The sequence below is a fragment of the Lytechinus variegatus genome, chromosome 18 (assembly GCF_018143015.1).
Source record: "Lytechinus variegatus isolate NC3 chromosome 18, Lvar_3.0, whole genome shotgun sequence".
NCBI lineage: Eukaryota > Metazoa > Echinodermata > Echinoidea > Temnopleuroida > Toxopneustidae > Lytechinus > Lytechinus variegatus.
Genome location: NC_054757.1, coordinates 12,618,810 through 12,633,219, shown reverse-complemented (window position 1 = coordinate 12,633,219; position 14,410 = coordinate 12,618,810). Strand labels below are relative to the sequence as shown.

The 14,410-nt window shown below is 38.9% G+C and overlaps 2 protein-coding genes across 2 annotated transcripts in view; one reads left to right on the top strand and one right to left on the bottom strand.

Moving 5' to 3' along the window:
* Window positions 1-6,276, bottom strand: part of LOC121432084 (SPARC-like) — a 27,592-nt gene extending 21,316 nt beyond the window's left edge. Inside the window, exon 1 of the mRNA XM_041629932.1 lies at window positions 5,980-6,276. Within this exon, the coding sequence (XP_041485866.1) occupies window positions 5,980-6,027 (48 nt within the window). The 5' untranslated portion in view covers window positions 6,028-6,276. The remainder of the gene's footprint in view (window positions 1-5,979) is intronic.
* A 2,827-nt stretch (window positions 6,277-9,103) lies between these two features.
* On the top strand, window positions 9,104-12,195 carry LOC121431825 (E3 ubiquitin/ISG15 ligase TRIM25-like). The gene is made up of 2 exons (XM_041629579.1): window positions 9,104-9,409; window positions 10,041-12,195. Exon 2 carries the CDS (start codon window positions 10,062-10,064, stop codon window positions 11,919-11,921), a length of 1,860 nt encoding a protein of 619 aa, XP_041485513.1. The 5' UTR covers window positions 9,104-9,409; window positions 10,041-10,061; the 3' UTR covers window positions 11,922-12,195.
* Window positions 12,196-14,410: the final 2,215 nt, after the last annotated feature.

Here is a 14,410-nt window from a genome sequence, read left to right as displayed (position 1 = left end):
CACCACTCCCTGGGGAGTATTCCAGTCAGTCGCCGGTGAGGCGCACACAGTACTGGACAAGCTACAATTACTTTCACATCCTTCCGGATACCCATTTAGCACCTGGGTCGAGAGTGGCAAACTGTGGATTAACGCCTTGCCAGAAGACGCCATATATACCGTGGTGGGATTCGAACACACGACCCTCTGTTTACAAGGTGAAAGGTGAGAGTCAGAACCACTAAACCACGGCTCCTCCACATAAATCTGTCATATTCTTTGCTATTAGTGTACATAAACCTAACCTTGTTTTTCACTTCGAAAAGGGGGAAGGGACAGACAGAAACGGATATAAGCTGGACAAACCCACAATGCATCATTCTATAAATAAGTCCATTCCCTATATACCCCCTCCCCGATCCTCCCATCACACAAGAGGCTTCATAATTATACAGACACTTTTTTTTCTTCAAAAAAATGATACTTTGCGCCCCCTGTCGTGTGTTTTCAATGATCGTTTTGATTTTTTTTATATAAAAGCAAAGAATCTGCGTTTTATAAAGATTGGGAAGGATGGGGGAGGGGTAAACATAACGCATTAGCACCCTTTGAATGATGTACTTCGCGATGGACGTTTTCTTTCTGCTTGTTTCTAGATGGTCCCTTAAATTGTTGGTGAACGAAGCAGCAAGCAAGAGACCACCAGGCCTCATCTGGTGCAGTTGAGAACACCAATAGTTGATGCAATTTAATGTATATAATTCTATACTTTTTGTTACTTAACATTTATATAATATATTCTATTTCTGCAATTGTAAGCGCTGTGATACTTTTTGTGTATAGCCCATATAAATAACTGTTGAGGTGTATCTCATCTTCACCCCCTTTAATGTCACGTGGGGTCGCAATCGTTCCCCTCTCATTCTGGTTACAAACTATAGTCTAATTTCTTCAAGATCAAGTTTCATATCGAATCCAAGTTTCAAGTTTTTCCTGTTACTCCTGAGGGGGTCACATACGGAGAACAAGATGTCGGCGAAACCGAAATGACAGCTGGAGTTTTCACCATGTGTAATGTGAAAGTATCTCTCCTCCAAGGGGAATATCTGGAGCTACTATCTGATCGAAGCTCCATGATCATACTTGTATCGCACATATCACGGTATGTATCATGCTTTACCAAAATTATCAGAAATGTATATCAGTTAAAGAGTATATCGCAATGATTATCATGATCCATTTCAGGTCCAAATCAAAAGGCCAGTGACTCCTACGTTAACAATCTCACACATAAGTTTTAACGCTTGAACATAATACAGTATTGCAATGTGACAGAGGGGAAGGGAGGGGGGGGGGGTCTCAAAGCTCTTGGTGCTTGGTTGTGATCACGGCCACCCTCCCCCCTCCCTTGTCGTCCCCATCCCTGTTCAAAAATATATATAGGCCTACACCATGCACTGACTGAGGTGCACATTGCATCTGAACTCTAGAAATTATTTCATCTAATAACCCCCTATTAATCATCTCGATGATATCAGTTATTTCAAATATGTCACATCACACATGCCTGCATATGATATGAACAGCGCACTGGAGGCGAACTAACAAACACTGGTATCGTGGCGTATATAGATATGTATAGAGACAGAGGGAGGGGGGATTTGGTATAATTAGCAAGGGTGATGATCTAGGGACGGGAACAGCATCCCTTCTCTCACCCTCCTCAACCTTTCAACTCGAACATTTGAAAATGATCGTCCTCATTTCAATTTTGGAGTAAATAATAGGTAAATGCAAGCTGTCTAGTGCTTTAAAGGGGAATGAAACTTTTGGAACAAGTAGGCTTGTGTCGAAACAGAAAAATAAAAGAATAAGAACAAAGAAAGTTTCAGAAAAATCGGACAAATAATGAGAAAGTTATGAGCATTTGAATATTGCAATCTCTAATGCTATGGAGATCCTCCCATTGGCAACACGACAAGGATGTGTGATGTCACTGATGAACAACTTTCCCTTTGATGGACTATAAAATACCCTGATAATGTGTCTTTTTGCTTTTTTGTATGGTGATACAAACTCTCTATCCATGATGTATTCTTTAAAAATCTGTATTACATGCCCTCCTCTAGAAACAGCACATGATCTACTGATAGATGTGATAAAAGAGGCAATTCAAGTGAAATATATACTTAAGTAATGGGGAGAGTTGTTCAAGAGTGACATCACACATCTTTGTCGCATTGCCAATGTGAGGATCTCCATAGCATTAGTGATTGCAATATTCAAAAGCTCATAACTTTCTCATTACTTGTCCGATTTTTCTCAAACTTTCGTTGATCTGTTTCTATGATTTTTCTGTTTTCACATAAGCTATCTTGGTCGAAAGGTTTCATTCTCCTTTAAAATCAAATATTTAAAGATTCTAGGAGGGCACATAGCAAGGGTAATGATCCATGGGGGTGGGGCAGCACTCCCTCATGACCCTCAAATCGAATATTTGAGAATGGTCGTCCTCATTTCATTTTTTTTAAAGTAAATCATAAGTTAATGCTCGGCATATAACATCTTATTCAAACCTTCCGATGCTGTCATTGTGGAACTACTAAATGAAAATGTAATGAAATGAAAATGAAATTTTCAGGGATTTCATTCTGCTTTCAAAATACGATTAAAAACTCTTTGAATTGGTGACAAAACTTCTTGCGCCCCATGCATAAGCACACTAATTATCATGAGTATTGATCGCGAACCCTGAAATATATATACCTACATGCATGATGTAGGTTACGGTTCCTCCTAACTACCGATGTTAGGCTATCTATCTTTCAAATCTTTGATCGAGATATGGCATATTTTCCAGACTTCATATTGATAAAACTGCATCCTATAATTCAGGCTGTGAGGCCTCCGACCAATAGATTTAATTTGTACCTGGCGATATAAAGTATTTCCGTCTGATATTTTCGTCCGACACCCTAGTCGTGGATCGCAGACTTAAATTATTTTTACCCTATATTTAGATTTAGCCCCCAAAATGAACCTGGATCTAAATTTTGCCTAACTGCAATGTTGTATTTGACTAATATTATAAAGTAGTATGTCTGTTCTTGTCTTAAATGGTTTAAATGGGAAATCAACCAAATCTGGATCTTTGTATATTCTTACGACCAGTAGCGACGCAAAGGTATTGTGAATGGAGGCTAGATGATATAGAGGTGACGTCGTGCGACCCAGATCTCTAATGGAATAATTATACAGTGCATCCCACAAGAAAAGAAACCCGTTTTCGAGATAGATTCCACAATTATTAAACATATTTTTACTATGTATTTGATACTTATGGAAAGAATGGAATCTCATATTTATTTTGAGACCAACAGCTTAGCAAATCATTCACGCATGGCAGGTTACTAACAATAAATATTGAGGTCTATCAGAAACATTTTGCGCAGAAAGTCACGTCATCATCTGAATAAACTCTCATTTCAGGGATCAGTGTGAAAAACTTGACAAAGAATACAAAAGAAATGCTAATGAGTCAATCGTCGAATAAGCACGATCGTCGTATCATGAACCAATCTTGTCCAAATTTTCTGCGCAACCTGATTTTTACATTAAAATTTCAAACTCGTCTTGCTCATTAATGCGTGAAGTGTTCGTCACATATTAGGTATCATAATGTAGAGGAATAGTTGAATTGTGTCATGATGTAAAAATGAAATATCATGATTAATTTGCCCTTGAAGAATAAATATGAGAAAATCCCGGTTCCTTTTTTTTTCTGAGATGCACTGTATATTGATAATTTTTATGTTATACTATCTGCCATTCTTCTTTCATTTCCTTTCCTTCATTTTATGTCCTTTCCATTTTTTCACTACTTGAAAATCATAATCTCAGGGAGCGTTCATTCCATGCCCCCCCCCCCTGGCGTTGCCCATACACTGGTCGTCACCTGAACAGCATCTGCTCGATTGTAATAACATACTGTCAGAGATATCACTCTCCACTCATAATACAATATGACAGCACGTATGTGAGGTATCCTTCATTATATCACCTTTAATCTAATCTAACGAACAATATCGTCAGCCCAAATACCAATACCACATTACGTGTCAAAATGATCTAACATCGCAAGATGGCAAAAAATATTCAAATTTAAAATTTAAGTGCAGTGGATTTTGTTTTAAAAGCCTTTAATTATTTTGTCAGGATTCAATATTGTAGGATAAAATTGATTTTTTCAAACCAAAGCATGAATACTTTCTTTCGAGGTATAGCTTTAAAGAAGCATTTTCTATATAACAGTTCTACAATAACTTCACTTAAGTCTATTCATAATCAACTGAAAAATTATAAGGTAGACCACATTCTCAACATTTTAATTTTATTTTCATACCGTTTGTTTATTAAGAATCCACATTTTTAATTCAAATCCATCAGTTTATTTTTTACTGTCTTTATTAATTTTTTACCAATGATTTGACCTATGTTTAACATATTACTAGCTTATTACCGCTCTGGATGTCTCAACATTGACACATTGTTGCATTTTCCTCACTGAGTGGATCCCTAATTTATGGGGGATTCTGACAAGCAAAATAACAAGGGATCCTAAAAGGAGCATGTGCCCACCCCGCCCCCCCCTCCCCCGCCGGAACCATACCTGCCCTGAAATTAGGCAGGACAGAAACAATTTGAAAATGTTGAAAACGACCTCCCCCCCCCCCCTCAATACCCTCTTAACCACACGCCCAGTAGTATCCAACCGTCTTGTTTTCGTAGTATACATATGTTTTTTATCGCAGTGGAATTCAGAGTCTGACAGATATCTCGGGTAACCTATAACCGGTAAAAGACATACGGCCTCACATCACTCGCCCTACACGACCTCGAACATGACTTGTCATAATTCAAGTTTGAAAGTTCGTATACATTTAAACATTATTTCGTAGACCTTGCATTTATTTTATCGAGAGGTGAAATGATACTCCTATTTTGTTGGGATGCTTTTTTGTGTGTTATTTGCGGGAGATGGGAGGGAGGAGGGTGTATTATGCCGGCTTGATTCTTCTGTTTCAAAAGGGGATAGGGTAAGTAAACATATGCTTTGTTGTATAAACACCCGAATTCGCGATACAAAGTTTGCACCGTAATATTCCTGTACTACAAAATACAACTTCAGAATATGATACAACGCGTTTGCCAGTAATTCCACCATTTATGAAACGCCCCAACCGATTAATCTCTCTCAAAGTCAAAGCATATTGTCACAGAACAGTCAATTTATTGCACTCAACCTCACAGAAAACCCTTTGAATAGGGTATCTTTAATAAAGTACATTCAGTTTTGATGGCTGTTACAGTTATTATCCACCCCATTGGCACTGCTTATGAAGTAATACACTTGCTACAGGCGATGGAAAATAACAAAGACGTGAAAAAGACGAAAATACCGAAATAGGACTCGCTCAACCCTGAAATATGAACTATATGCGATCTTATGACAAATGTAATAGAAAGAGAAGAAGTGTATAGTAACGAGGCGTCGGAGAAGAAAATATTATGGAATATTATGTGACAGCGCTATAAGCCTGATTTAGGTGATAAATCAGAAACACGTCAGCGACACCCTCTTTGAAACTCCGAGTTGGTATTTTACTGATGCACCAATAACTGGTTAAGCTTTCGAGATTTTGTTGGTTATTCTGTTCAAGCCTACTGATCTGTTACACTTTCATACATAAAGTCACTGCTGTGCTTTGGAGAATGGGCAAATAAGATTAATCAACCAATCAATCTATCTATCTAAAACTATCTATCTACCTATCTATTTATCTAACTATCTATCTATCACGTCATTGCCTTTTCTACGACTGCAACAACTTCAATATCAACAATATTTCAAGGGAACGGAATAGACAAAATAAGGCTTAATACTAAGTCATATGAAAATGGTACATCGAAACAAGGTATGAAAGAATAAAGTTTATTTACCAAAGGTATGACAAGTCCTAATATTGCGATAACAAGTAACCTCGTCATTTTGTCCTTGATGTCCTAAATTCCTAGGCTTTCCAAGCAACAAGGAAAGTTAAATCAAATCCAGTTATATAGATGCAGGTCCTGGCTCCGTAGCTCCTGTACTCATAAGAAGGCGGATGAGAACTTTATGAGAGGAGCGGATGGGTAAAAGTTGAACTTGCGATACGGTCTCACGCTTGTCGACAAGTCGCACCCGCAGTGCGCTTCTACCAAACCTGGCGCTATTCAGTATTCTGTCGATTTGGTCTGCTTTTGTTACACTGCAGACCCTTTACATGTATATGTGGTTTTTTTCACAGTATATATATTAATTTAACTCTTTAACTTATTTTACTTCAGAGGAAAATGGATGAACGCTCTTATAATTAGAACTCTTCATATTGCATTGAGAGACCGATTTCATGTGTGAAAATGATAACAGATCTACGTCATCGACCATTGAGCATTACTTTTGGCCAATCAGAGTAGATTATGCCCATTACGTCACCCACATCTGACAGGTGGCTATTCAAAAGAGGAAGGGAAAAACAAGACGAGATCGTTTTTTTTTCGGAAACCGACTAATATCATTTTCGGTTGGTCTGTCTGGTTGTGACATTGTGGTGTTTTTATTTTATTGTCTCCATTCTTTTTGATAACCAAAATATGAATCGTCAAATCTAGATCGATGTTCAAAGATGGCATTTACTTCCACATTTTGCTTTAATGCACGAAATATAATTTCTGATTTCTGATGCAACAGTCGTTTACGAGACGCTACACCCCCCCCCCCCCTTGAAACGAAAAAAAATCATTTAATTACACGAAAATTAAAATTGAAATTATTTTCGACGGATGATTGCATGTCTTGACAAAATGGAATCTCGTACAATTGGGTAGTATTCGCATTTTGTATGGCCGAGTCATACCAAAGACTTACACAAATGGGACCTTCTGCCTTCTTGCTAGGCGCTCAGCATTTAGATTGGTGAAGGGTAATAACATAATGGCCCGGTGGTAGAGCAGTTTCATAACAGGAGTTTTCTACCCTACATGGGTAAGTAAAACGTTATTCTTATGTTAATTGCTCAGGTAAAACGACCACAACGATCATTTCGTCCCCATTCTGCGCCGGTCAGCACACATGGTAATCATAATACCCGAAGGCTGGCCCGCGACAAATTGTTTATGTTCAAGTTCATTTCTGCATTCTCTGAAGCAGCGGGCGGTTGAAATTTCCTTGACTTTGTTGTAAAACAGCCATATCGCGTCGATTTTTGTTTTCGACGGATGTCTAATTTTAAATCTGGAAAACATTTATATCTTAGAAGAGAGAACAAGTGGGGTTGCCACTGCACGGAGGGTAAATTTCCATTTCGTCTATTGCCAACTCGTCCATTCATCACATGGTCTACCTTAATTTTGTCTAAATTCGATCATTTTGCCCATTTAACACTTAGTCAATTAGAGCAAATGGTATATGGACTAAATTGCCATTGGACCAGAGAAAAGGAAAATAGAAATATACAAACATTAATTAAGAATTTTTTATCATTTTGTGTCACCCCCTCCTTGCACTTCAATCGGTCATTACATCACTTTTGAAAAATTAAACCGCATAATTCTAACAGTAAATCGCTTTGTTCACTCGCATTATCATTTTGAATTAGAGTTTCATGGAGTCCAACTGGTAAAATTGATTAATATCTAACCTGTAACAGTAATTTAGTTACGATAGAGTGATACGTGATGCGATAATCAAATTCGAGGAACATAATTTATAGTTTTATTGACCCTTCATTGTAGGGTCAGTATATGCATAATCAACTCAAGTTCGATAAAGTATACAATTATTGATTGCTATTAATAATAATAATATTCCGCATTTACATAGCGCTTAATACATCGGAACGACGTCTCTAAGCGCTTTACAGACATATTATTACCCCGGTCATTGGATCCTTGCATGCGCGCATACAATGTATGCACCTTCTCCACTCCCTGGGGAGCATTCCAACAAGAGTTCCAAGACTCACTTGCTAGGCATACTACATATAGGCTTTCACATCCTACCGGGTACCCATTTAACACCTGGGTGGAGAGTGGCAAAGTGTGGATTAATGCCTTGCCAAAGGACGCTAGGCCATGGTGGGATTCGAACACACGACCCTCTGAATACAAGACGAGAGTCAGAACCGCTACACCACGACGCTTCAACGTGATTCTATTGATTTCGCTCCTGTCACCTCCTGATGATTGATGATACCACTGTTCTCGAAATTTTTGTTTAGGATTCCTTTCCTTCTTCATCATCATTTCAGAGAGGAGACAGTTAGACATAGAGGGCAGAGAGAGGGCGCCTCATAGCACTAGGTATCTGATGGATGAAGTACCATTTCAGCAATCGCACTGATCTGCCTTGGCAGAACCAGGGATAGGCCTATTGCTATTTCGAAAATGATGGAGGTGGGTCTACGCTCCTCTTCCCCTATTCCTTCTCCTCCCTCCTATATGGCTTACACCTCCTCCTTCTTCTTAATTCTTCTTCTTCTCCTTCTTTTTTTTCTTCTTTTCCTTTCTTTTTTCTTCTCATATTAGCCCTTATTTTGTGATTTCTTCGCCATATACCGTTTTTCCCTTTTCCACTCCTCCTTGTCCTCTTCTTCCCCCTCTTCTTCTTGTTTCTTTTTTTCATGTAAACTATGTCAGGAAGTCCAAATTTCTGAAGAAATTGTGCCCCTGTAACTTTCAAATTCTGGATCCACCCTTGAAGCTAAGGACTATTTGGAAATAGTAGGTCGAAAACAAAAGAAATAACAGCTATAATCAAATATTGCGGGGACTGGAAATACATGAAAGTAGGTCATAAAGACTTTTCCATTGATAATCATGTACCATATTATGTGCCTGTACTTTGGACTTTCGCAACCGCACGCACGGACGTGTACGCTGAATAAGTTCAGGGGACCGTTTCATGAAAGTTGTCAACACTGACAAGTTGTCTTTCTCCGACAATTACCATAGTAACAGTCAGAAGCCATAGCTTCTAACCAATCATAACCAATGATTTCATTGAAATTGTCAGTGCTGACAAGTTAGTCAGTGTTGACAACTTTCATGAAACACCCCTAGAAATGACAAATTTTCTTGCTTTTATTTCACTGACTTCCGCGTTCAGGAAGGACAATTCATCAGCAGTACACTTTAGCAAACTATTGCGCAAACTCTGAAAGTGGGTGTGTACCGTTGCATTGCACCATGTGACAAAGAAGTGACATGCACTTGATCATTGCCTCGTGTCTTACTAGTAATTGAAATATTAGCATACACCCTACCTGCTCTATAGCATATAGAGTATTTCCTACGAGGTTACTTGTACAGAACGTGTGCATATTCCGAGAAGGTAAATAATAATCATTTTTAATTATATTTTATCACGAATTGTCTTTGTATCAGCCTTATAGGGGGTAGATATTTAAATATACTAGCGCATTTAATGAACTTACTAATGAATCTGAATTTGGAAGTTGAACAAGTTTATATACCTTACTGAAGTTTACTCATATTAATTTATTGATAATAAGTGCTTTTCAATTTTGATGAATTCAACTATACAAAAACGTCTTGTATTAATATCAAGGACATGTGCAGTGTTGCTATGCCACAATTGCAACCTTCTTCATCAATCTGGAAACACCAATTCTTTTATAGCAGAATAAGACTATAAATTCCTATCCCCAAATACAAGCAGTTCTGTAACATATTTTCAAAAAATACAAATCTTTATAGAATTAGGGTGTGCTTAAGGCATGAACTATACAAACATTTTCTCCTTTATGATGCAACTATTTTGTCATCATGTTATTGCTGTGATGTTGTACCTAAATGATTATTTTTTTTCTTATATTAAGATATTGGTTTTTAATAAAACACCCTTAGGTAGTATAAAATAAACAGACAAACATTGGTATATAATCTTGGAGTGGACTATTCAATTTCATCATTCCATTGATCGTTTTTTTTTAACTATGCAGATTTGAGGTTGGTTCTCCAAAATGGCTGCTGAACTAAAGAAGGTGGTAAATCAGAACCTTGAGTGCCCCGTCTGCCTGAATATTTTTAACGAACCAAAGATCTTGAGCTGCTCCCATACCTTCTGCAAGGGCTGTTTGGATTCTTTGCTCGGTTACCTCCCGGAAGAACTAAAACTATTATGTCCAGTTTGTCGGAAGGAAACCGTGGTTCCTGATGGAGAAGTGAGTAACTTACAAACAAACCTAACTGTGAGGGCGCTGGTCGAAGATGTCCAAACCCAGGTACAGATGTGCTCCAACTGCGATCAGGAGGATGCGGCTCCAGCTGCAGTATATTGCAAAGATTGCAGTGACTACCTTTGCGAATCCTGCCACAAGATGCACTCAAAGTGGGCCAAGTTCTCAAGTCATTCAATCGCAGCTGCCAAAGATGTCAGCACTGGAAAGGTTACTTTGAAGAGGCGGGGGCAGTGTCAGAAACATCCCGGTGAGGAGGAGGGATGCTTTTGCCTCGATTGTAATGGGTATGTCTGCTTCAGATGTAGCGTCCTAGATCACACGCAAGAAGGACATAAGGTCTTGGAAGCAGTAGCTTATGAAAAGGAGCACAAGAGGAAGATTGAAGAGATGGAAGCAAAAGCAGCGTCAAAGATCTGCGATGTCAAGAAATATGTTGCATCCGTTACAAAACAGCGGCAAAGATTGCATAATGTACAAGAAAATATCTGTCACGATATTGACGAAGCATATGAAGAAACTGCCAGAAAATTGGCCGAAAGGAAAGAAATATTGAAGGGTATTGTCGAAAAACGAATAAAGAAATTCGACAGCTCGTTGGAGGAGATGGAATGGCAAGGCGATCAGCAGATAGCCCAAATAGATGCAGTGTGTAGATTGGTAAAGAATGGTTTGAAGGTTCCTGTGCAAAAAGAAGCTCTTAGAACGCACAACACGCTCTTCAAGGAGATGGAACAGCTGCTAACACGAGTAGACCCTGATGAGCAGAAGCCAAAACGAACTGCCGATGAAGGAGAACAGCTTCGTTTTATTCGGAGTCAAAGAGGAATAGAGATAGGCCAAGTCCAAGGGGATTCCAATTGGATCCTGCACATGGAAAGTCAGCTCCCTTTGAAGAACAGCATGCGTGGGATGACAGTATCGCCTGCCAATACTGTCGACATCGGCTGCTGGACTGGAGGAATTGTGACCTTCTCGACCGCTGGCATCCTTCAAGAGATAGTACTAAAAGATGTCGAAGTGTGTGCCTTGCAGTTCACATCTGATGGTGGATACGTCATACGTGACTTCAGCAATAACATTTCCCTCTACACACTGCATTGTTGCAAGAAGCTCAGAGTTCATTTCGAAACGCTGAGTGACGAGGAAGGCGGTCCAGGAGATCTCACAGTTGACAAGGATGGCAACATCCTCTCAAGCTACAGGACGACCAAGGCTATCCAGGTCTTCGGGCCATCGGGTGGGAAGCCAATCAGGGAGATCCAGTGTCAAGGATTCGAGCCACAGCAGATATTTGCAATGAGTTCCAGGAATGCGATTTTGGTGAAGAGTGATGGGCACACTGTACGAATTCTTGATGGTCATTCTGGTGCAACCTTGGACAGTATCACCAACGAAGGGGTGGATGCATATCCTGCCGTTTGCAAGGATGGCACGGTCATCATCGCCTGGGTGACTTACGAAGAGGGACGAGTTAGCATTGTCCAATACACAGGAGAACTGAAGGTCATCCAGAAGATCATAACGAACTTCAAGATCACAAAGCCATCTCGTCCGTGGTACTACCTACAGGAGTTCAAGACTGGAGAGATTGCCTTCTGCACTCCTGGAAAATTATATATCTTTCGTGAGACCAAGGACTAATACATAAGATGTTATAGCCTGTGCACTTTGCCCCCTAAAAAAGTCCTTGTGGTTAATGCAACCTTGTGTCTACATTGAAAAACATGGTGTTTCACCGTTATCAAACCACCCCTACCCCCTCCGGACCCCTTCAAGCTTTCACGCCATTTCACCGACTTATTACTTTCAAATAACTAGAGGCAACTGCTCTCAACCAAAAAATATCTTATTTGAGAAGATTTTTTTAGAAATTATCCATGCCAACTTGCCAAAAGATTGGTTGTTATATGTTACGAATTCCTCCAATGCCTGTACACCCCGCCTCCATTTGAGCGGTTTTTAATGTACAGATTTTTTGAAAATTATATTCTGATATATATAAAATATATAATATGATTGGTTTAATTTTAGTAGTTTTCGTAGAACCACACGCTAATTGTTCTCAGTATGAAACGATAGAGTATACAGGAACCCCCCTTTTTTTTTTTAAATGATTCCAGAATTGTACGACAGCAAGTGAAGTGTCGATGAGAAAAATCGGCAATGGGGAGGAGTCGCCTTTATTACATGGTACGCGGAAAGATTTTGAAAGTGGGGGCGGGGTGAACATGCATGAATCACAAATTGATGGTCATTTCCAAGTTTATATTCTGTATACGTTTACTGAAAAAATGGGGAAGGGCTTTAGCCAACCCGATGCCTCCGATGAATCTCATTTTTATAAAACAAATTGAATATGTATGTTTCATTAAATAACGAATATATTTACAGTTGTAATATTGAACAGTTCTAATGGCCTACCATCTTTTCTTCATCAAAAGACATGAGTTAACTGCCTTCAAGGATAACGGGGAATGAAAAGAGCCAATAGAAAGGGTGATTTGTTCATAATGATGATGAATGATTTTAAAACGTGAATGAATTGATTGATTGATTGATTGATTAATTGATTGATTGATGGATGGATGGATAAATGGATGGATGGATGGATGGATGGAAGGAAGGAAGGAATGAACTGACGGACGGACGGATGGATGAATGAATGAATTAGTGAATTATTCAGATATCAAAACTTGATTTTCAGTGTTTTCAATAGACCGGTTTTATTCGATTTCTCCTGGTCATATACAAGGTACTTTGGTCAGTAACCTCTTGTAAACATATTCGCGTGGGCGCGTCGTGGATAGTGGTTCTTACTCTCGGATTTCAAACAGAGGGTCGTGGGTTCGAATCCTAGCCATGACGTGTTTTCCTTCAGCCAGAAATTTATCCACACTGTGCTGCACTCGACCCAGGTGAGGTGAATGGGTACCCAGCAGGATTAATTCCTTGAATGCACCGAGCGCCCTTAGCCTTAAGTAATACAATAATACTATAAAATCGGAAGGGAAGGAGACCAACTAAAAAGTAGAGCTTGTAGGGTGAAGGCCCCCTTTTATAACTACATTAATTTATTATTTAAAAATAAGTTCTGCCGGCCTTTCTGCTTTTACATATGATCCAAATTAAGTATTTTTTAAGAAATAGAAATCTAGAAGGTTGTTTCATAAAATAAAAAGAGCAATGGATTGATGCTGACAGTGGCGTACCGTGGGTAACGGCATTGGGGGAGCACCAGCAAAAAATTTGAGTCACTTAGTGAGCGCGCTTCGCGCGCTCATTTGCAAGGTATACTGGCCTAATATAGACATTTTAAGGACAGTGTCACTAAACGGATATGTATCTCACTTCTCACATAATGCGAGCACGAAGCGCGAGCTGAAGATTTATAATATTCAGACCTAAAAGGTACATGATAAGGGACAATTTTTTGTAATCATAATATGTGTATCTGTCTCGCTAAACAAACAATGCGAGCGCGAAGAGCGAGCTCAAATTCTGTACATATTGACCCCAAACAGGGATATTTTTTTTTCAAGGAATCAATTAAAAGTACACATATCTCGCCATAGTCATCCAATGAGAGTGCCAAGCGCATCCTGATTTTGTTATAATTACATCTAAACACATGAAGCACTTTTTGTAGTCATTGTAATCATATGATTATCATACGCATCTCACTCATCAGATATTTCGAGCGCGAAGCGCGAGCTGAAATTTTAGGAAATTCAGACCTGAAGAAGGGCATTTTAAGGCTTGTTTGTAGAAATTCACGAAGACCATACGTATTTCTCTAACCAAATGATGCGAGAGCGAAGTGCAAGCTGAAAATTTTTGATATCCATATCAGGTACATTTTAAGTACTGATTTTAGGATTTCATGAAGAGCAGACATATCTCACCAACCCACAAATGCGAACATAAGTACGGAAGGAAATGTTTTATATAAGGACCTTAAAGTGGGGCAATCACTTTAAGTAGTCGGGAATAAGAAGCCTGTCACTACATAAAACAATATTAATTCGAAGTGCAAGGAAATATATTTGGTGTATATAGACTTGAAAACGGGAGGTTTTATTACAACAGGATTGTATATCTCATTAAACAGACAATGTGAGCACTAGGAACAA